This window comes from Xenopus laevis, chromosome 3L (assembly GCF_017654675.1).
Source record: "Xenopus laevis strain J_2021 chromosome 3L, Xenopus_laevis_v10.1, whole genome shotgun sequence".
Taxonomy (NCBI): Eukaryota; Metazoa; Chordata; class Amphibia; order Anura; family Pipidae; genus Xenopus; species Xenopus laevis.
The window spans coordinates 115,655,564-115,680,643 of NC_054375.1; the positions used below are offsets into that span (position 1 = coordinate 115,655,564).

The 25,080-nt window shown below is 38.5% G+C and overlaps 1 protein-coding gene across 2 annotated transcripts in view; it reads left to right on the top strand.

The window, feature by feature from the left end:
• mfge8.L (milk fat globule-EGF factor 8 protein L homeolog) overlaps positions 1 to 23,072 on the top strand; it is a 44,720-nt gene extending 21,648 nt beyond the window's left edge. The window contains exons 4-10 of one of the 2 annotated variants that reach the window (XM_018251269.2): positions 2,089 to 2,202; positions 4,199 to 4,380; positions 4,650 to 4,799; positions 10,441 to 10,585; positions 11,162 to 11,364; positions 19,463 to 19,618; positions 21,423 to 22,924. In XM_018251269.2, the coding sequence (XP_018106758.1) occupies positions 2,089 to 2,202; positions 4,199 to 4,380; positions 4,650 to 4,799; positions 10,441 to 10,585; positions 11,162 to 11,364; positions 19,463 to 19,618; positions 21,423 to 21,566 (1,094 nt within the window). In that variant the 3' untranslated portion in view covers positions 21,567 to 22,924. 2 annotated transcript variants of the gene reach the window in all.
• The last annotated feature ends 2,008 nt before the right edge of the window (positions 23,073 to 25,080 follow it).

Consider the following 25,080-nt stretch of genomic DNA (forward strand, 5'->3'; position numbering starts at 1 on the left):
CTATATGTTCAGTATAAAAGCTACCACTCGTTGTACCCCTGGCCGCACAGTTAACGCATAGATATGGGTGGCTTTATACCTTTAAACATCCCCCAGTAACACTGACTATTGATGTAAACAGAGAATCTATTACAATTTCTTGAGATGCGGATTGGAACTGTGCACTGTGCAGGACACTGGGACTTGGTCATATTCTATATAACTTTCATAATATTTTATACAACTTTAATAATATTTTCACCTGCATATATATAGACTTTTTTTGCATACATAATTTCGATGTACTTTTTGTTTTTTTGTTTGTTTTTTGGGTTTATTTAGACAACAGGGTGGTCTTAAGGAACACTGGATGAATATCCGTATTACGCTAATATGTCAATATTGGAATCACGCTAATATGTTATGTCATAGACAAGCACCAAGGGTTAAAACAAGTGAATTGGTGATTTGGGATTTCCTCCTACACAGATGTAGTCATGACACATTGACATTGGGAACTTTTTAGGTGAATATGGAGGACTGATCACTGGGCATGTAGGGTTAATTATTACACACAAATTGTCTTTACGCACGCTACACGTTTTTGGCCCGTTAATCTCATGATAAGTAGGAATAGACTTAAATGGGGGTCTCTAGATAGCTGAAAGGGTGTGAGATCCACTATGGATGCTTCCATACCGGATAATAGGTCCTAAGTCACATAGCAGGGAAGCATACAAGCGTGATTTTCTATACATTAGTAAGTCTCTATTATTTTATATTTTTTTATTATTCCCTAGGGGTACAACGAGTGGTAGCTTTTATACTGAACATATAGGATGGACTGAGCTCCAGAGCAGGCCTGTCAACTGTGCTCATTATTTTCTGTGTAAACTTTTTGCAACATTGTTCAACACTGTGACAAATATAGTGACAAGTGAGAGTAAAAGTAGTATATTGAAACAATGTTACATTACATGATGATTTTAACAGTTAGTAAGTAATATTTTCTTATATAGAGATTATTAACAATAATGCTATTTATATTTGTGCTATGCACTTTTTAATATATTTATTGAGATGTTAGTAGTGATATTTAAATTGGCAGTGATGTTCTGGTGATGTAATCAATACGTCTGTTTCTATTTGTCTAGATTCCCGCCAATTCTTGTATTTAAGGCATTCTCATAAACAATTTGATACTTTGAGAAAGGCCTCGGAGGAGGCCGAAACGTCAGACTCGCATGTTTTAATAAAACTTTTTTGACAGTATTTAAGACCTGAGAGTGCGGATCCTTCTCTTGCTTTATATATATATATATATATATATATATATATATATATATATATATATATATATATATATATATATATATATATATATATATATATATATATATATATATATATATATATATATATATATATATATATATATATATATATATATTGTTACAACTCTGCTACCAACCCTTTGTTAACGTTAGTGTCGAAGAGAGGCAAAACGTTGAACAAATGCTGATTATAATTTAAAATCCTGTCTGTTTACTACCTATTACCCAGGAATTATAAATTGTGTCCTTAAAGTGTTTTTTGATTTGTTTTGCTTTAATGCATATAAATAATTTTATGATGTCTTGGGTTGTTTAACATAGGTTCATTAAAAAAAAATCAATTCAAACATAAGCCCAAGATTTCTAGACCTTCTAGCCGATTAATTATGTGAAGTGATTATGGTACGTGCTGGAGGCCACTGTGGGACAAGCCGATTGTACAGAACACATGACTCAAAAATTCCATTGGTTATAATCTGTAAAAAAAAAAAAAAATATTTGGGTTGCTTGTGTATCCTAAACTGTAGCCAATCAAGACATTAAAAAAGGCACAAATCTAATATTCGCTTTTACTTCCAGTAGGAACAGCTACAGAATAAGTTCAAGTGCTATTCTAAAGCCATATTCATTCATCCAAATGGAAACTGAAGCATTTTAAAATCTTTCTCATTCCAGAGGAATACAGCATTGAGTTGATACCACAGTGAACCATGATAAATGATGTGACCTGTATTATATTGTTCCTTTCTCATGGTATTCTCCTCATTTGTTCCAGATAAGAACCAGTGCTACACAAACCCCTGCAAAAATGGGGGTATCTGCAAACACCTTGGTAATGACTTTTCATGCAAATGCGCTTCACCATTCATAGGGAAAGTATGCAACATCCGTAAGTATATGTTAAGATAGCATAGCATTTGAGTGATTGCTAACTTGTGTGCTGTTCCCTACAGTGCTCTTTGTCACAGGTACCTAGCTATAATGGTGACTCAGAACAAACCACTGAACTTTCATAATTCATACAGTAGTAACCCAGGCTGAAGCTCCTATTATTATTCAACCTGCTATAACATATTATGTAATTTCTATGTTTTGTTATTCATAACAATGATCATAATCACAATCTGAAGAGGCTTTTGTTAAGAAGAAAGAACCCCACTTATATCAAATTACCAATTATCACCGGTTACTTGTTAAATACGTATTTCTCAAATTATCTCAATTTACTGTGCAACATGAATCCTTAATTAAAAATTTAATTTATTCACCAATGGTCCATAATGCTTATTCATTCATAGTGATTAAAGTGCAGCGCAATAAATTAAAAATTATCAATTAATTAACTACTAATTCAATGACGTATTTGATCATGGAAATTAAAGTGCCGTGCAATTGCAAATAAATTAATAAAGAGAAGGACATAAATTCCCACCCTTCCAATGAACCCCAATATTCAATTAATTCGTTTGTCTTGGTGACAAGTGATAAAATGAATAAAATTGGATAACATGTATTAATCTAAAGTGCAGTGCAATAAATAATCACTTAATTAGATTCACAGTTGATAGTTTAATTATTAAAAAGGAAATGAGAATTGATATTGAAGCCGGTAAGTCATTTTAACAATCAATTGTATCCACCAACTGCTCACATTGTATGAATAATAGATGAGAAAATGAAGTAAAGAGAGGTGGAGTTGTCTCAATAGCTATTACCTAATTTATTTCTTTTCCTGGGACACCACAAAGCTTGGAGATGACAGGGTAACCGGGACTGTGGTCTCGTTTTTTACCTGCCCTATACTCTGTAAGAAAGCTGGCTAAACCTAAAAAACACAAATCTTCGGCCACTTAGAAATGTAGCAAGAAAAGAGAAGTTCAATGTGAAGGAAGCAGTTACCTCCCCAATGCTACCCCACCCTTAAAAAGGGATCCTGTCATCAGAAAACATGTTTTTTTCAAAACGCATCAGTTAATAGTGCTACTCCAGCAGAATTCTGCACTGAAATCCATTTCTCAAAAGAGCAAACAGGTTTTTTTATATTCAATTTTGAAATCTGACATGGGGCTAGACATTTTGTCAATATCCCAACTGCCCCTGGTCATGTGACTTGTGCCTGCACTTTAGGAGACGAATGCTTTCTGGCAGGCTGCTGTTTTTCATTCTCAATGTAACTAAATGTGTCTCAGTGGGACATGGGTTTTTACTATTGAGTGTTGTTCTTAGATCTACCATGCAGCTGTTATCTTGTGTTAAGGAGCTGCTATCTGGTTACCTTCCCATTGTTCTTTTGTTTGACTGCTGGGGGGGAAAGCGAGGGGGTGATATCACTCCAACTTGCAGTACAGCAGTAAAGAGTGATTGAAGTTTATCAGAGCACAAGTCACATCACTTGGGGCAGCTGGGAAATTGACAATATGTCTAGCCCCATGTCAGATTTCAAAATTGAATATAAAAAAACCTGTTTGCTCTTTTGAGAAATGGATTTCAGTGCAGAATTCTGCTGGAGTAGCACTATTAACTGATGCGTTTTGAAAAAAACATGTTTTCTGATGACAGGATCCCTTTTTAAGGGTGGGGTAGCGTTGGGGAGGTAACTGCTTCCTTCACATTGAACTTCTCTTTCTCTTTCCCATGACAGTATCCCTTTAAGGTTTCAAACTTAAATGTTATCTAAAAGTTAGTAAAATTCCATCTATTTCCGCATAAGGCAATTAAAAAATAGTGAAATAGAGGAGAGAAAAATCTCCGCTGACGCACGTTTCGCAGTTGAGCTTTGTCAAGGCGAAGTCACAATCTGTTAATGTGTAGCTCTACAGGATTTATCTTGCATGAAAGAAAGTTTTGATAGTTATAGCCTTATTTAATTTATGGATTATTTATAGGTTGTGCCAATGCATTGGGCATGGAAGGCAGGGCAATTGTAGATGCCCAGATAATATCTTCCTCTCTGTACCACGGCTTCCTTGGTTTACAGCGCTGGGGGCCGAACCTGGCCAGACTCAACAATAAGGCCATGGTAAATGCCTGGACAGCAAACGGCCTTGACCAGCATCCATGGATTCAGGTACTGTTGTTTTGTCTTCTTAGCCAAACAATATTTATTTCTTCATGCACTGAAATTAGAAGCAAAAGTTCGATTATTTAGCTAAAATATAGACCCCTTGAATGAAAAGGTACAAAGTTCAGAGATCTAAATTGATGTGTAAAGAATAATAGACAGTCTGCCACAGAGATAGTTATAGAGGGCTTTCCTCTTCCTTTATAGGGCCAACTTTCACTTACTTCTGAGTTTATTCTTAGGGTAGTTATATACATGGTTTTTTTTTTTAACAGGTCAATCTGCTAAGAGAAATGAAAGTGTCGGGTATCATCACCCAAGGAGCCAGCAGAATGGGCACTGCTGAATATGTCAAAGAGTTTAAGATGGCATACAGTGTTGATGGGCACGTCTTCACCTTCTATAAAAGTGAAGGGAAGGACAAGGTAAACTTCTTATGCATACGTCTGTATTATTTCTGAACACGCAGTTTCATAGTTTTAAAGGACCAGTAACAGAGAAAAATTAAAGTGCTTTAAAGTAATGAAAATATAATGTACTGGTGCATCCATTCAACTACAGGATACACAGTAGATAACAGATAAATTCTTAAACTCCTATTGTATACTACAGACTACAGAGCTAATCCCCTATCTGCTGTGTATCCTGTGTTTTTTCGCCTTTTTCAGCTTTCAATGGCTCATGGCTACACAGCAGCTTGTTTATATAAACTATGGTAGAGTTTCTGAAGCAAACACACTAGTTGTACCAGTGCAGGACAACAGTTCATTATGTTTTCATTACTTTAAAACACTTTAATTTTTTGGTGTTATGGTTCCTTTAATATACGTTTTCCAAACAGGTTCAGCCTTCTGTTCTGTTTAGTATGTGTGATTCAGAGAAAGGCAGTACAACCAAAGTTGTTCTTGCTAAATTGTGCCTAAATGGGAACTGTAAGGCTTATTTACCACATCCATAAGTACAAGAGCACATTTTGACTGCTTTGTACTGCTCCTTGTACATCAGACACTGAACATAGATTGTAAGCTTTGTAAGATAAGTGCTAACTTTAAAATTCCATCTATACATCACTGTGTATAAATAGCAGCTCTACAGTAGAACAAAAATAATCATAGTAATAATTAATCCATTCGCCTCAAATTGTAAAATGTCATGATCATTCTTGTACTGTAAAAGGTCCTCATCTTCTTTCTACTTTTAAAGTGTTGCAGTCACAAATCCTTGTCCATGAGATTCTCTTTTGAAAGGAGGCATAACCTGGCAGACTAACTCGGCAGCAAAGCTCCCTTCTGTTAGCTACTTATAGCTCACCCAATAGCCCTCTTCTGGTGTAACTATTACAGGGTACAGTTTGTCACAAGTCTTTGAATTACATCATAATTTATTTATATAGTACCCGCAAGTTGTGAATTATTCCCTTTTGTCCTGACTGGTCTTACCAATGACTGGCCAGATCTTCAAGGTATAATAACTCCCTAATGTTCAAATCCCATCCTGTATAGACAATGTGCAATTTGAAATTTAGGAAGTGCTGGTCAATGAGATAAAACTGCATCTTCTGCAGTAATATTGCCATACAATGCCCACTTATACCGGAAGTTACCCAGGGGCCACTTTTCCAGAAAGCTCCAATACCAGAGTTTCCCAAATAACAGATCACATCACTGTAGTAGCCTATACTTGTACTTTTATATCGCTCTCCGTTTTTGTTTTCATTCTGTGAAACGAGTTATAGTCTGCATTACATTTTTAGGGAAAAAAATTGGGGGTGAGCCATTTTAAATCATAAATAAAACACTTCTGGGAGATTCCTCATTCAATATTTATTCCAAACACATATTCCAAACAATGCTGGGATTGTTCTCATGCTGCCTTGGGGAAAAACTGTCCATTGTTTAAGAAAAATTGGCTTTAGTATGCACAAATACCTTTAAAAAAAGTTTCTCTTGAATCACTTCTACAATGACTTCATATGTGTTAAGTTGGGACCTTACTAATAGCTCCCAAAAATGAGAGCATTTAGCAGCAAGCAGCAAAGCTTAAAGACAAAAATGAGTGTTAAGTTTGCCACACACATTCTCCATAATATTAGGCAATTTAACCCAACACTGAGATCATCTGTGCATTGTGAAACCCTCTAATTTGATCAGTTGCACTGATGAGACTATTTTGCACATATTAGGGGTGTAATACAAACTCTCCAATCATTTAAAGGAAAAGCAGGGAGTAACTATAGAGTAAGCAGAACCTGCAACTGTTGGTGGCCCAGGAGCTAGAGCAGGGGTGCACAAAAGGTAGATTGGGATCTACCTGTAGACCTTTAGCAAACAGCTTGTCCTGTTTCATGCTTTTCATTCAGATATTTATTATGTTAGGGTTACATCAAAAATAGTAGTTTATTAAATACAGCAATATATATTTCCTTATAAATTAATATTTAAGTAATATTTTCCATGGAACAGAATGCTAACAATGCTTTTATGGATGTAGATCATGGTGGGACAACACCACTTAAAGTAGACCCCGCATTAGTAAAGTATGGACACTCCTGAGCTAGAGAGTGCCCAGTGGGACTGGCAGCTGCAATATATGTTCATGGAAAATGTCCTGTCTTGTTTCCAGAGTTTAGGGGCCAAATGATCTGCAGTGGGGTCCAATAACTAGTCATTCCCCTGCCAAAAAGTCCATGCAGAACATATCGCTCATTAAAGCATTAAGTAACATGTGCAATGTGCCTTTTAGGTTCCTCTTTGTTTGCTGGGATGCCACTGCTATGGACATGGCTGAGGTTGTCTCTATATATTCTGTCTAGATCAGTGATCCCCAACCAGTAGCTTGTGAGCAACATGTTGCTCTCCAACCCCTTGGATGTTGCTCCCAGTGGCCTCAAAGCAGGAGCTTATTTTTGAATTCCAGGCTTGGAGGCAAGTTTTGGTTGTATAAAACCAGGTGTACTGCCAAACAGAGCCTCAATGTAGGTTGATGTACACGTAGGGCCTACAAAATGGCCAATCACAGCATTTATTTGGCAGCCCAAGAACATTTTTCATGTTGCTCCCCAACCCCTTTTACTTATGAATGTTGCTCACGGGTTCAAAAGGTTCGGATCTCTGGGGTAGATGTATTCCTTAACACTGTATAACATTGTATCTTGTATGTTTATGATTTTAAGGGACTGGTACTTGTGAACTTGATTTGTGTCTAGTTATTTTGTTTTGATTAATGTCCAGACCTACAAATCCCTGCATTAAGCTAGTATTGCTGGGAAACAGATTCACTGGATTAATTTGTAAAGAAGTTAAGAAGTGTGATTTACATAACAAACAAAGCACCTCTGTGTATTCGCCTGTTTGTTCTGTTCCGTTGCCTCCTAGATACCGGGTAATCCAGTGCATGGATAAAGCTCTGTTGGACAAGGTACACAGGAGAGTAGAATCAGGGATAAAACCACCTTACACAGCCAACACTGCAATAATTGCTGACCGACACATGCTACACACATAGCTCTGTTGCGTTTAACTCTAAAGGCCAAAATCACTGGCAGGTGCCAATGTTAGGACCCCCCTAGCAATCGCTACTTTTTTCCTATTATGTTCTTCTCTTAGTTAAAACTTTTCTGGGGGAAAAAGAAGCATGGTGTTGCCATCTTTTTTTTTTCTCTCTCGTATCCATTGCCAGATTAAGACTTGTGTATTCACAGTGTAGTATGATCTTAAAAATGTCACTCTACTGTGCATGTAAGTTCATCCAAAAATAACTGGGTGGCGCAGGAGCAACAGCTTGAGGAATAAACTTAGCAATTTAATTCACTGAGGAGAGCCTAATATAATGGTACCCAATGAATTTGCTTTCCTTGTCCTTAAATAATTTATGTGCTGAAATGCAAATGACTTATTTACATCTATGAGGGCAACTCTCCATCCACAAAAAATAGCACATATAGAGGGCAAAAAGGTGTAATTTTCATGTCTCCTCTAGTGATGTGTGGATTCACCCGAAACTCGATGTGTCCCGTGGTTGACGACCAGCTGGGTGAGTGCAAGTTGAAATTTGGCCAACTACTGCAGGTTGAGGTAGCCGTATATGTAGAGATCCGCTCGTGTAGTGACCTTGCCAAACGAGCGGATCTGTCTCCGATATGACCACCTTGAGGTGGGCAATATGGGGCTGATGCGATCATGGGCCCTAGAGCCCAGCGGTCAGCTCAGCATACGGGAGGTAGGATTCAGGACCTCTTCAACAAACCGATCGACAACTTTTGGCCAGATATCGATCGGGGAAGCCTGTTGAAGGGCCCCATACAATGACCAATAAACTGCCGACTTAATCTGTCTGTAGCCTATATCTACTCGTGTATAGAGAGCTTTAGGTTTGGGTGGGGGTCAGCCTGGGGAAGTACATTCCTTCTCTGCTTTTGAAAATTCCCTGTCTTAGAATCAGAGTTGTGTACAGAAGTAGCTTAGAGAGCAATATGACCCTGTTACGGGTTGGGTACGTGTCCTACATTTTTCAGGTTAGGGTCGGGTGCTGGTTGAGTTTTTCCTGACCCGCACATCATTGGTCTCCACCCATAATGTTAAAATATTTTATAATTGGTTTTAAAACAGCTCAATGTGTGCAGCATGAGGAATGTGAATACTGTTAAAGAAGGCACTTTCCCTAAATTTTAAATACAGCTGTGGACTTTTCAGGCCCTCACTCTAACCTCAAGCCAATTTGGAGAAACCGCACACCTCACAAACCCCAGCAGAGTTTCCTGGTGCTCAGTGGTGGGGGAATCGGCAACCAGCCAAGGTACGTAGAAGGATCACCGGCACACAGGAGTTTAGTTAAGCAGGGCAAGCCCTTGCAAATTTATTAAATGCAGTGCACTGCATTTAATAAAATTGCAAGGGCTTGCCCTGCTTAACTAAACTCCTGTGTGCCGGTGATCCTTCTACCTCACTCTAACCTCTCCAGTTCTTGTGTTTTGTCATAATATATTATAACAAAGAAATAAGGGTCAGCTGAAGCACCGAAACACAATGTGCAGCACTGCATAAAATGCCATTGTCTGACAGGCCAGCTATCCACAACCATCTATATCCTTTCCCATAGCTACCCTTTGTGTTATTGTTCATTTCTGTCCTAAAAATAGTTTTATTTGGCTCCTGCGACCACAGGAAATATTCTAATGTGTTTGTAACAAAGTATCTATTCTTTATTTAAATAGTGATAATGCATACAATGGCCCAATTGTAGTTGTTCAACAACCCATGAGGAAGCAGGCACTTAGTAGTTAGAGAGAAGAATTCCCTTTTAGTTTTCTTATCACAGATATTTGGTAGTGGGCAAAATCTATGTTGAGACCTTGAGGCTTGAGAAGTAAACATGAGTACAAGCTGAATGCTCATCAGTATAGCTTTGCAATCGAAGCGTGCAAACCAGAAATCGGGAATGCAATCTAAAGAAAGTTTATACAGTTTAACTCTTTCACAGCTGGCAATGGGGTTTGTCATGACAGCTGCTGTACCAATTTGTGGATGTTTGAATAATATGTTGTACATAAATGGAAAAAAAAATATTTCTTATGCAGGCACCTCTGGGACTAAGGGACCAAGAGGTATAGCACAGAATGTGATTAGAGCAAACTACAGTCACAAGGGAATTTTTAAAATGTTATTTAATTTGGATGTCTTTTTTATTTTATTGCCCTTTAAATCATACCCCAAAGCCTGCCTCCCCCCTCCATTAGACCCCAACCCTATTCCTAGCAGCAAGCTAGGGATGTGATAGTAAATCTTTGCTGAAGGTATAAAATGTCAAGAATGGAGTTATCCGTGCAAGGGGCTGCCAAGAACGCAGTGGGCTGCAGACTCATGGGGAGCAGCAGTATCCTCCCACCATCTGCTGATTGGTTGGTTGCACTGTCAATCTTTTCACTGTCAATCATTAAGAAAATTTATGAAAGTACTAATAAGATTGTATTACAAAAATATTATTTTATTTGTATAGAATTAAATTGCTTTAATGATCTAGAGTCTTTATATCCCCTTTAATAGTCTGTATTTTTTGGTTTTGTTCTAGCTGTTTCCTGGAAACATAGACAATGATGGAAGGAAGGCAAACCTGTTCAGCCCACCAATCACTGCGCAGTTCGTCCGTATATATCCCGTGACATGCCGCGTTGCCTGTACTCTTCGCTTTGAGCTCTATGGCTGTGAAGCAAGTGGTAATAAGTTCTTTTTTTTTTTTCCAGAGCAATCATGCTTTTCATTTTATCATTGCTAGTCTAATGCTTTGCACCTGGTATGGCTTTGCTAATTTACTCCATGAATTTAAGCTTATTTCAAAGCATTGTTCTATATTGCTTTGCCCAGTGTCTCCATCTAATGGCGCACAATAAAATTGCAAATTTTCTTCGGAGCAGCATATGCTGTAATGCACAGATATGCCTGTGATAAAAAAAAACATGGTTAGGATGCTATAGAGAACTGCTGGTGATATACAGCCCAGTTATACTGTCTGGGAAACTTTTTTTGGTCCAAATGTTCCGCCATTTAAGTCGTAAAGGAATCACTGGCAACGAAAAAAAGACCTAGGTGTTGCGACTTTTATATTTGTTACAATTAGTGGGGCTTGTTAATTTGCCACAAAGAGTATCTTAAATACAGATAAAGTCTGCTTGTTTGATAGTCCCCTTAACTGTTTGTGTTCGATATTGCTTTACATATGTCATGCTTGCTGTGGCCTTGTGATGCTGAGCTCTGTCCTTTCTCCCACCTTTCTATGAACTGCTGTGTTACAGTGTATTTCAACACGGTAGGTTGCTCTGACCCGCTCGGAATGAAAACACACATGATTTCCGATAAGCAAATAAAAGCATCCAGTGTTTTCAAGACCTGGGGCGTAGATGCCTTTACATGGTACCCACACTATGCCCGTTTGGACAAGATCGGCAAGACCAATGCTTGGACTGCACTTGAGAATAACCAAGAACAATGGTTGCAGGTAAGGGGATATTTATTGTTTATTTACTCATTTACCTTGTGCTTTTTGTTATACTTCTTTACCACTGAGCAAAAAACAGATTTACATTTTTCATTTGCATAGCTTTTGCACTTTATTAGCATGGGAAATAGCTGCTCATAATTTAACTTGTGTGTATGCACTTAAAGGGAAAATATTCCTTTTTTTCATGACTCATTCAGTTACAATTGCTTTAATAATATCTATATTTTTAAACAATAAATATAAATGTATTTTGGTTTTGCATAGACATTCCTGATTCCCCAGATTAAAGTACCGTGAACCATTTGCCAATATCCATTAGACTCAAAGTGTTATGCCTTAATAATCTTTTAAGAGGTACAGACACAAGAATCATGTCTGTTTGCCTGGTCCAGTAACCAATCTACATCATTTTAATAATTAGTGATGCACCGAATCCAGGATTCGGCCGAATCCCTCTGCCCGGCCGAACCAAATCCGAATCCTAATTGCGTGACTTTTTGTCACAAAACAAGGAAGTTAAAAATGTTTTCCCCTTCCCACCCCTAATTTTCATATGCAAATTAGGGTTCGGTATTCGGCCAAATCTTTCGTGAATAATGTTGCAAACATCTGTTTTGTTTGCTATCATTTACTAGACCAGGGCAAACTTGGGCCTTGTTACTTCACACTCCAAAGTCTAGTCTTTTTTGTGGTGGTACCCCAGTGTTGCCTTTAAAGATATTAGTATTATTTTAAACTCTACAGTAAATTATATCTTGTTTCTCTGCAGTCCTGCTTCAGAATACTATTTTATACTGTTATTTGCTTGCTGTTCAACCCCCCCCCAACAAATATTAGAGGAACTTTACCTGCAGTGGATTTCTCATGATGATCTCCACATGGGTGCCATTTTTTATAAACACTGACATGATCCATTAGTGTGTATCGGGACTCTGCTTCAGACATGTCAGTAAAACATGCGTATGATGTTGAACGGGTTGGGATAAGTGTTGTCTCTGCTCTGCTATAATCAAGAGAATAGGGCTATTTATTTTCCCTCTTCTTCGGCATCTTCCAAATCTGGTCTCCATTCTATGTATACTGTCTGCTGATGCCCCCCTTTAATAAAGGAACAGTAACATCAAAAAATAAAAGTGTTTTAAAGTAATAAAAAATAAAATGCGGTGTCACCCTGAATTGGTAAAACTGCTGTGTTTGTTTTAGAACCACTACTATTGTTTATATAAATAAGCTGCTGTGTATCAATGGGGGCAGCCATTCAAAGGAGAAAAGGCTAAGGTTACACAGCAGATAGCAGATAAGCAGTGTAGAACCTAATGGTGTTATTGGTTATCCACTATTTAACCTGTGGCATATAGACTTCTTTAAATTTCCACCATTGCTACACAGCAGCTTGTTGATATGAGGCATAGTAGTGTTTCTGAAGCAAACAGATCAGTTTCACTAGTGCAGGGCAACAGGACATGATATTTTTGTTACTTTAAAACACTTTAATTTTTTTGGTGTTACTGTTCCTTTAATTGACAGTGCTGTTCAATTTATATGGTACATAGGGCCTGCATTTTTCTAATCTACATGGTGGAGGGCCGATAATGGAAGCCAGTGTTAGCCACTCCCTGTTTTTAGACCACACCCACTTTAAATCACACCCATGTTACCGCAAGACCATGTCCATATTAATAGCTCACCAAAAAACCAGATGGTAGGTGTTCACTGCAGGGATCAGGGCCGGAACTAGGGGTAGGAGGAGTAGGCGGCTGTCTAGGACACCATCATTGAGGGGCGCACTTTTAATGGGGTTTCTTTTTCATAACTTCAATTTTTTTCAAGCGTTTATTTAATAATTTGTTTCAGTAATCATGGTCACTCAGTCAGTTGGAATCCCCCTCCTTAACCTTCTCCCTCTTGCCAGCAAGTAATAGCTCCTTCTGTGCAGTGTGGCAGTGCGGCGTGATGTACATATATGCGTCAATAACGTCACTGATGCGTTTGGGTGACAAAGAGAGGCAGAGAGCTGGCGGTCTGCTTAGTGTGGCTCACGCTTGCTGCTCTCAGCCTTGCACAGTTGCACTGAACTCAAGACATTCTTTCTAGTACTGTGAGTGTGAAGCTTCCTGCTGGCACAGCCAGGTACAGATCTGAGCCGGGGCCATATGTTTGCTGTTGCTGCTGGGCTCTGGCACAGATACATAAATACTTGGGGGCAATATGATGTGATCAGATTTATTTTTGGCTGCTGCTGACACAGGTAAAGATTGGGAGCAATAAAATGGCCCGCGGGCCGCCAGTTGGACAGCCCTGCTTTAATGAATTCAGCCTCCAATCAGGATGCTATAAAGGCAAGTTCATTCTTTCCACCCTCTTTTATAATTGTTGCTACATCAGTGAAAGAAAAGCTTGTCTATGGCAATATGTTCCACAAGTAATAGATGCAGACTGTTCCTTCGTTCCAGTCCAATAATCCCACAGGAAGAAATCACTTGTCTTCATCATTTTGCCTGTGTTTATTGGAAAGAGATGCTCCGACCACAAAAAAAAAAGCGTAGATCGCTGTGCCATGGACTGTTTCTCTGCTATGGATTACGGTGGGGTTTTTATGTGATTTATGTTGGAGTTCTTAGTACATGATGATGTGAACAATTTCTTTGTTGTCTGATATAAAGGTATATTATGCTGGCTATCTATGGATGGATGTATATTTATGAACAGATGCTTGGGCTGATTTCCTAACATGGCCAGTAGAGGGCACTGTTTTATTAGACTAAAGAAGACTTTTGAGAGCAACAAGTGCTGCCATTACTAATCGTGGATGAATACCGTAGATTTAAATGTTTGGGTGTATTTTATGTCATTTTGAAAAATGTTGTAACTACAGTTATATGTTGTGCTGCTGTTAAATGACAGTTGTTGTGTTTTTCCTTTCGTACATACATGATGGCGCATGGTTATTTTGGTTTTTTTTTAGGGTTTTTAGGTGTACTATATCTATGGTCAACATTCCAAAGCATCCTGCCAAATGATATCAGTGATATCAGTGTATACTGCCAGCCCAAGGGGAGACAGACCATTTGTGTCAGTTTGTGCAGGGAAATTATTGCAATCTGTCATACGCCTAGGTGGATTATTGGCAGGGCTGTTTTGACCGCAATGAGTCACACAAAAAAATATTATATATTATTTATCAAAGGTCGAGTGTTAGAGTTTTTTGTACCCTCAAATTAACTCAAATGAACTCACAACTCGAAATTCTGCGAGTTTGAATTGCAAAACCCGAATTAATTGAGTTTTCCGCGGCGAAAAAACACAACTCGGATTCTGCGAGTTTGAATTGCAAAACCCGAATTAATTGAGTTTTCCGCGGCGAAAAAACACAACTCGAATTCTGCGAGTTTGAATTGCAAAACCTGAATTAATTGAGTTTTCTGCAGCGAAAAAACTTGAATCTGCGAGTCTGAATAGCAAAACCCGAATTAATTGAGTTTTCTGCAGTGAAAAAACTTGAATCAATCGAAGGAAAAAAAAAAAACCTTGCGTAAAACACCGATTAACATCTTCAAATCGTTGAAGGGATCTCTACAATTGACTCCTATATGGATTCGAGCTATATTCAGGGTCGGGTATAAATAAAAGTGAGTTGTTTTTTTTAACCTGAAAATGTGAGTTTTGACCAAAAAAATCAACTCGAAAACTCGAATTTTTTTGGAAAACACAACTCGAACCTTAATGAATAACAACCCCAAATATCACTGCTCCTATGCTTTATTTACAGTCGTCCCCCCCCCTTGCATTGCTGCATGTCAGCAGTAGGAGATCAGGCATCCGAAATAGGGTGAATATTGTATTGCAGTAGTTTGGGACCAAATAGTAAATGTGGTCCGGGTGCACCAGACCCCCAGCTTTTGGGAGTGATAAGGCACAGGATTTGAAGAAGAACCAGGGCTGACCGGCACTCAAACGGATCCACAGGACCAGTGAAAATTAGTTAAAAAATATCTTTTATGTACTCAAAGTTAAAAATGTATATTTGCATCTCCATCCGCCCTACACGTTTCCCACCCACCTAGGGTGCTTAATCATGGGCTCTCTGATTCCGAGATCATGGGCTCTCTCTGAGAGCCCATGATTAAGCACCCTTGGTGGGGGTGAAATGCGTAGAGCGGATGGAGATGCAAATATACAGGGATAACTTTGTATAAATAAAAGATATATTTTCACTGGTCCTGTGGATCCGATAAGCCCTGCTGCTTCTTCAAATCCTGTGAATATTTTATTACCTTTAGCTGAATTGATAAAAGATATGAGTATGGTGGGATTTGGGAGTTCTTGGTTGAGGATCATGTCTCTATCACATACTCAGAGCTAATGTCGAACATGGTGTTTTCTCCAGTACCTCCTGTAACTTGTGCCACTCTCTCAACTGGCATCTGCCTGTCACTGTGCACATGGGCAGCTTCCACTCAAGTGGTAAAATCTGCCCGTGACAAGCAAATGCCAGTGCTCTATAGAAGCAAATACAGGCGTAAGGAGAATATTTATAGAGAACAGGTAGATAAGTGATGCTCTGTGCTGTTTAGACTGTTAATGGGGGAATGTAAAGTTGCAAAGCGCAAAAAATTTCTGCCGATAAGACAAAAGCCACATCTCGCAATGTAATATTGTTCCTTAAACGGTTATTGCATTGTGAATTTTAATTGCACACTCTTAAGAAGTGCTTGAAGGTGTCGTAATCTTTTGGAGCAAACATAGCGACTTTTTCAGTAAGAAGTTTTATTACATTGACTGCGCATTGTCGCAAACTATAAAATTCGCAAACGGCCTTCCACTGTCGGAAGTGGTCGCTAAACAGTTTCCGCATTCGGAAAAACTATACATTTTTTCGCGCAAAGGCATAACTTTTTGCATTGTGAATAGTTTTTCAGTTAGCGACTTATATTACATTCCCCCCTTAGACTTAAGCTGGCCATAGACGTGCAGGTATATCCTTATTTCTTATGTGTGTTGCAGTCTCCCAACCTACAACTAACCATTCAGATGAACAAATCAGACGATGTTCTGGCCTTTAATTCACAGACAGCAATCATACGAAAGTTATGTCTGACAAATAGTAGTGACCCTGTCTAGTTACCCACTGATATCGTCAGGCAATACATGCAGAGATCTTATCGTTAACTGACAGAAATCTTCTCTCCTGTCTGATCGACTAAACGACCGATCGCCATGGTATGAAAAGTGTTGGGACAAACGATACATGGTCCAAAAATCATACGAACCTTCATTTAGTATGACTTTATATTTGTGTCTATGGCCATCTTAAGGGGCTTATTGATGTGGCTTTTCACAGCTACCTGGTCACTGGTTTAAATTACTTAAGAGCATATTTAGAAAAATGTACAAAAATAGTTTTCTTCAAAATATCCCCCTTAAAATACCATACAAGTAAATACAGAACTGACGCGTTCCTCTGAGGTGAATTTTAGTGAAATTAATTAAACTCTTAAGGAAAAAAGACAGCTGTATGTAGAAGAATTGGGGAGTAGGAACAGTGCCAATACAACTTTAGAACACCAAAATATAGAAAATTGAGTTTTATTAGTAAATATTGCTTAAAATAGACATTTTGGGGGTTATCTACTGTTTCTACTTCTATATATATCTTGTATAAAATTCTAAATCTTGTTTATATATAATATATATTTTATATATATATATACGAATTTGGGCAGCCATATTGTCAACCTTAGTCAAAATGACCACATGGACATTTTGGCACAAAATTAACCAGAATTAACCACTTTTGGGGGGGTGGATCAAATTAAATTTATGATGGCAAGCAACCATGGAACCCTCCGTAAGATGGACAACTAAAGATTTCACATACTGAAGGAAAGCAACGCCTCCTTTCACTCCTATATAATGGGAATCTGCAGAAAACAGGAAGAGTCTGTGCATGTATTAAAGGGAAATATCTCAAGCTTAAATACCAAAATAACTTAAAGAAAACTTAGCCAAAGGCTGTGGATTGGTTGAGGACTGACTGGTTGAGCTAATTTGTAGGTTGCTGCTACTGTTGCACGATGGCTGCTGACTTCTCATTTCTCAGCTGATGGCGTGTGGTTGCTAGCTGTCTCTTTGGCAGTTGATGGTGCATAACTACTCCGTGTCTCACAGTCATATTATCATGGTGTCAGGGTTTTTGGTCTCTTTGGCAGTCGGTGTATTTTTGTTGGACCGTGCCTACATTCCCTGATACTTGCTCATACAGTCCTGCAGCTTCCTGACAGCTTGTATCCTCTCCTGACTGCTTCTCTATAGCATTGAAAACGGACTGAATAAATTCCACATTTGGTCTGGACCACCTCAGCAGCGCTCAATCAGCGCTTATTTAACGGAGCAATTCATCAATATCAATTATCTTTCGTTAACTAATCCTTGTACATTGACTTTTTTCCAACTTTAAATAAGATGCCATACTGATGAGTTATGGGAAAACAGTCATAATATTATGTAGTTTCTAGTACATGTAAATATAAAGTGCTTCCATACCTAAACCCTGCTGAATAACAGTGGGTGTCAGCCCAAGAGCTGCTCCCCTGGCTATTTATAGGACATCCAGTTGAGGGGGAAATTTATCTAGAGCAGTGTTCCTCAACCAGTGGCTTGCGAACAACATGTTGCTCATCAACCCATTGGATTTTGCTCTCAGTGGCCTCAAAGCAGGTGCTTATTTTTGTTCCTGGCTTTAGGAAAGTCATGGTTGCATAAAAAACAGTTGTACTGCCAAACAGAGCCTCCTGTAGACTGCCAATCCAAATAGGGGATAGCCAAGCAGAGCCCATATTTGGCACCCCCAGGAACTTTTTTTCATGCACTCTTTTAATATTTAAATGTGACTCATGGGTAAATAAAGGTTGGGAACCACCGATCCCGAGGAACCACTTCACTTATGTCAATGTAACTGGCTCCAGAGCCTTCACATTAGAAAATAGAAGTTATTTATTTTAATTTCTTCCTCAGTAATTGACATATATGTCTAATACAGAGGTCTTTAGGTCAGTGTTTTATTGGAGTCTATATTGGATGAGGTTTAACTGGTTGGGGTGAGGAAGTACAGCTTTGTAACCCCCCCCCCCCATTCAGATTTGATACAGTACATATTCAGAACAGTATGTTTCAAAATGTTGTACCCTATATCTACATACAGTTCTACTTAGAAATATGGTTTATTTTGCATTTAAATTCTTTTCTTTCTCCCAAAACAAACACTTTGTCAGTAAGGGAAGCCTGTGATGTCCAGAATGCTGTTTCAGCTTAAAAACAGATGTTTTCAATGTGGCAGTTGAGTTATTCCATTCCAGACTGTGCCCATTTTTCTACTGACTCCTTTGCATTATTTTAGCGTTCCACTATTCTTTCCTTGGAGTTATAACCTAAAGTGCTCTTGTCTGCCATGGCTACTTTTGCCAGGTTGTCTCTATTGCTTTCTTTAATTCCTGCCCCTGGGAGGTCTTCAGATTGCAGATATTATCTTTTGCAGGCACATTTGCTTTACACTCATACCTAATGTTTAAAGCTGCTTTAGGGTCAGGGCACACACTCGGATTTGGGGAGATTAGTCTCCCGGCGACTGATGAAACTTCGGGCGACTTCAGAAAACAAAGCGATCCGAGTGCCATCCCACCAGCGATTTACATTCTAGCCAGCGGGAGGCAGTTCAGGGAGATTAGTCACCCCGAAGAAGAGGAGATTTGTCGCCAAGCGACTAATCTACTAGAATCTGAGCTTGTGCCCTGACCCTTAAACTGTTATTGTTATACAATATTAATCTTTTATTATAATACTTATAATCCCATGCAAGTTTGGCCAAAATGACACTCTAGAGTGGCCACACATGTATAAATGGTTGTGCAAGTACGACCAAGGATGTCCAAGCAACCCGGCCCAATCTGTGTAATTATCACCATGTTTAAATATATGAAACCTTTACAAAACATAGCTAAAATTCTTTTGCCATCTGGATTAATGTATAACATTCTGGAAAACTAGAGAAACACACTTCGATAGTCCTTATTAATGTGTCTGTGCGTTTCCTTTGTAGATCGACCTCCGCATTCCTAAGAAGATCTCCGGAATTATTACACAGGGAGCAAAGGACTTTGGGAATATTCAGTATGTGGAGTCCTTCAAAGTGGCTTACGGTGATGATGGCAACACCTGGAAGATTTACAAAGACAGCAGGACAAAAGCAGATAAGGTATTATTGTGACTAATACTGTTTTGAACAAACAAGCAATGATAAAGTGGGGCAGTTTCACCTATTTCAGTCTCTTTGCATGTTTTGGCCCCTAATGGGGCAGTTTCATCAGACTGTGCCGCAGTACCATTGGAACTCCGTAAATCTAAGTGACCAGAAAATCTGGCCTGCTGTTGGCTCCCTTTTTGTGTATGTATAGGGAGATAACCTGGGACACATGTTCTGCTCATGTAGCCCATTGGCCAAAAATAGTTTTCATCACCTAAAATGGTCTTCTACTTTGTGAATTTCATAGCTTTAACTGCTGCCAGAAAGCCAGTTCCTGGGATCACAATCTCTATTCCCTCTAAAAAGGCTGCTGGGGGCAATAAATGACTTTTGCAGTTGACCGCATAAATCTTTTCTATCCATTTAAACATGCAGTCTTGCGTTTCACTTGCTGCCATGCTCCATAAACACAATCAAGTAGCAGATGACTTTGCACGCATATGTATACTGACTTGTCCCATTGGAAACAATGTACTTTCTGATGTACTTGCTTCTGATGTCCAGAGCAGATCTGGCTGAGCAAAAAACAGTTATGGATGTAACCATATCTCTTTATTTTAAAAATGCTGCCATTTTTGATGTGGCCCTTGTAAACAGTTTAAAGTGAGAAGTAATAACCTGTTACTTTCAAAGCATTATATATTCCACCAAAAATATTTTTTATTTTCATAATTAAAATGTAATTCTAAGCGACTTTCCTATATAAATTGATTAGAAATGTTTAGTGGTTTTACAGTTATTTGTAAATAATAAAGGAATATCTGTGCAGAGCTTTATAGTCTCTACACTGCTGGTTCTGATTCCTGAAACAATATAGCAAAAGCCAGCTGATAAAACGAGAGCTGTAGTGGATAGTTCACAATTAAAAATTGATTTATTCACAGTTGTTAATGAAAAATATGTGAGGTCCCAAAGCAAATATTTTCTTTCCAGCTGCAACCAGCGCAGTCATGCTATGAGTCACATTTCAGTGACAGATTTCACCTGAACTAACTGACTTATTCCAGCATGAGTTAGAAATTGGCAATGCACTACTGGCAAACAGCATTGCGCAGTTGTTTGCAGCTGGAAGAAGTGTTAGGTTGAGGGAGCATACTAAAAAACTATTTATATCTCAAAAAGGGCAGAGATCACCTTTAAAGGAATATTAACACCAAAAAATGAAAGTGTTATAAAATAATGACTATATAATATGCTGCCTTGATACAACTAGTGTGTTTGTTCAAAAACTCTACAATAGTTTATATAAACAAGCTGCTGTGTTGCCATGGGGCAGCCATTCAAAGCTCTGTAGTATACAATGGGATTCCGTAGAAGTTATCGGTTATCTACTGTGTATCCTGTGCTTGAATGGCTTTCCCAATGGCTACATAGCAACTTGTTTATATAAAATATAGTAGCGTTTCTGAACCAAACACACCAGTTTTACCAGTATAGGACAACAGTACATTATATTGTCATTCCTGTAAAACACTTACAATTTTTGGTGTTGCTGTTACTTTATTTGCTTCCAGTAATGTCTATGTATTCCTGTCCCTCTAATGTGCTCCCAGTAACATCTAAGCATTGCTGCCCCTTTTATTCCATTGTATTACAGGAATACAAACCTAAAAAAATAATTGTATTTTGACATACTAATTCAAGCTCCAAGTAGTATGAGTCATGCACTTCATACCAGCTGTTTAACCTCTATATAGGAGCAGATGTGTGCAGAGGACTGTAAGGACATGACATAATGTGCCTTATTCTTTTGCAGATCTTCCTCGGAAACACTGACAACTACTCTCACAAAAAGAACCTCTTTGACATGCCATTCTCCGCACGTTTTGTGCGTGTGCTCCCGCAGTCTTGGCACGAGCGAATCACACTACGAATGGAACTCCTGGGCTGTGATGATTAAAAATAGGCCGAGAGGTTGCCGACTGCAGTGTCCCAGAATCCAAATTCTCTTATCACTGTCTCCTGTATTTGAAACACCTGCTGACTACTAAAATGCCACTTAATTGTCACCTAAATCATCTGGGTTTAGGGGTGGGGTGTCCCTTTTGTGTCCTGTTGACACTCCAGAAAAATAAGCTATAGTGGAGTCGTCATTCAGCCCTCGGTATAACACGGAGTGTCTCAACTGAAAAGGCATGCCAAACCAGAGTCAATGGCACTTCCCATCAGAGCAATGAGGGCACAGGCCCTTTGCTATAGAGGTGCCCTGTAACCAAAATAATATATTTGTTTGTGTGTTTACATCAGGAGTGTCATTTTATGACCCACCAGTTTTTTGAACTACAACATCTAGCATTTACCACAGCACTTTCCTTCGAACAGTGCCGGTTGTAGTTTAACAACAGCTGGTGGGCCATATATTGCACATCACTGAAATACTGCAATTTTTTTCTTATTTGCTGGCCATCCAGAAGCCAATTCCATACTGTTCTGGGAATTTTCTTGTGTAAGTTGGGGCCCCCGACCTTGAATTACTGCTCAGGGCCCATTTTTCTCTTGCCCTACTTCCTATACTACCAATCTCCGCTGATCAGAACTATGTAACAACCTTACTGGCCATTCTAAGAGGGTAATGTAATAAATGGAGCACAGTTTGCTCTGGTCTAGTTACCCATAGTAACCAGTAAATGCTACCTGCTGATAGGTTGATGATGGTAACTAGTCAAAGAATTTGGATTACTTACATGTGGGTTGGTTTGCAGCTACCCTCGTGGTGGCTTCCCGACGACTGGACTCCGCTCCAGACAAAATCACAACATCCAAAATGATAATAGATAGACGGGATCCTTTAACAATCACGGGTAGTGTTTGAATAAAAAAAGTCTTTATTGCCAAGTATCTTTAAAAACATAAACAGGTATCATCCTAGAGCTCTTTAACTAAACCATGACTTTTTTTTTTTATTCAAACACTACCCGTGGTTGTTAAAGGCTCCCGTCTATCTATTATCATTTTGGATGTGATGATAGTAACTAGATCTGTAGCAAGCTTTGCACCTTCTATGTCATTGCCCTTAATCACATGTACTGTGTGATCCATGCTATCCCTTTATGCACATTTGTGTTTTGTTTTTTTCGCTTACCAATTCAGTATTTGAAATATTGACAATTAATATTGTAACCATTGGGTATAAAGCTTTCCTAATTTTGTTTGTATTTTTTTAATCAGGTTTAATGTTATTTTTGTGAACTTGCACAATTGTTTTAGCTTATGATGTTCTTTGTGCTAAAAATATAAAATTATGACCAACCTGTGAAACTCCAGCTCCTGTTGAACTAGACTACCAGTGTGTGTGCCTGAGGAAGAATGCTGAAGGTTATATTTTACAGCAGGTTGACAACCAGGGGCTATCAAATGCCTTTTGTTGGGTGCGTTCAGAGGTAATAAACCAAATATCCCAATATAACAAAAGATATATCTATTTATAATTTGTGATGGTAATGCGCCGCTCCTACCATTTTCTTTTCATCACCTATGGTGACCTTCACTTGATGCAGTTAAAGTTTATGTTCATGAACCAAGAGATAGGATTTACATTTAGTTTCAAACAGGTCCTGGAAATGCACCTTACAGAATTTGTAGATGGAATTCCATAGATAAGGAAAAGCAAGAGAGGTGGTGGTGGTGGTTGGTGTAATAAGTCTATGAGAAACAGAGTAGACGCCTAGCAACATATAGAGGAATAAATTAAGAGATATAATGAGTTGTCAAGGGATGAATGGGTTTAAACGAGAGAAGTTTTGCTTATTGATTCTTCTTGCCGAACGACCGATTTTAGGGAAGCCCGACCAATCCTTCGAAATTATCGTGCGGTTAGTGGTATTTGAACGATCGTACATCTTGCGATTTTTCGGGCGACATCTGTCGGGAAATTGATCGGCCAGGTCAAAAAATCTTTGTCAGTCCCAGTGCAATCTATCTATGTTTGCAGGGCCAAGTAGGCAGCTCCCCTTTGTTTTCCTGGTAAATTGGTCTTTTGAGTTGATGGTAAATTCCTACGATCGTACGATCGTTCTGAGAAGATCGTGGTCTCACGATCAGGATCTGATCTTTTAAAAATCTCAACGTCTATGGCCAGCTTAAGAGTGCAGAATAAAATAGACCTAAAGAGCAGAGATAGGAGTCTGGCAGGCTGGTTATTAACTGGTTGCAATTGCCTAGTTAGAATGAGAGCGTGTTGTAGTAGCTGCTTGTGAAGAGAGAATTCTGACAGGCATATTAATGTGATCTGAGAAGGAAAAAGGAAGTCAAAGACTTCCCAAGACAACTTTCAAAATAAACAAGTTTAATGGCATCATAGAAAATAGTGAGTGTTTATTATTGTTATGATCACCATCATTTATTTATATAGCGACCGCAAGTTACGCAGCACATTACATTCATTTATAACAAACGGGCTCTTAACAATAATTTAACAAACAAGGGCTGCAGAATAAAAACAGGATAAGAGGGCCCTGCTCACAAAAGATTATTAGCACAGGTATCGTCATCATTTATTTATATAGCGCTGTCAAGATACGCAGTGCTTTAATGTATGGGATCTATTATCTAAAATGCTTGGGACCTGGGGTTTTCTGGATAAGGGATTTTTCTTACCTTAAGTCGTCTAAAAAAATGTAAACATTAAATAAACCAAATAGGAGATAAGGATTAATTATATCTTAGTTTGGATCAAGTACAAGCTACTGTTTTATTATTATAGAGAAAAAGGAGATCATTAAAAAAAATGAATTATTTGATTAGAGTGGAGCCTATGGGAGATGGCCTTCCCATAATTCAGAGTATGGATCCCATACCTGTATTATTAATAGCACGTATTTATTAAATGCCAGAATCTCCTGCCATAGAAAGGTTTATACATTGAGTATCCAAATTACAGAGGATCAGATCTGGGTAAAAAGATATTGGTTTATTTCTGTTACCTTCAGTTTTACTATAAATGATTTAATACATTCCGAACCAGATAGGTAGGAGGCGATCTCTAATATTGCCCACTGCTTTGTGCAGAGAATCTGATGTAGTTTGTGCCCCACTGGGTCGTATCAGCCCTTGTTTTGCATTAAGTGGGGAAACTCAATTTAGAAAATTCACATGAGAATGTACAGTAACTGGCCACAGTGTGAGAAAAAGTAAATGTGTCATGCTCCAGACATTCAGTATGACATAAAGGAATAGATCTAATGAAGGCCACAGCCATCTGAATGTAAATATATGTGAGTGTATCCAGATATCTATCCTGGGGAACTATAACATGTCCTGCAAGCAATTTTACAATGTTATCTATATGGGTGGGGAGTACATGTGGGAATCATTCAGTGAACACGATATGAATGATTTAGGCCTGGCAAGTGTATAAAGAAACTAAGAGAACACACTTGGACATCAAGGTGGGAAACCAATAATAAAATAAGAGC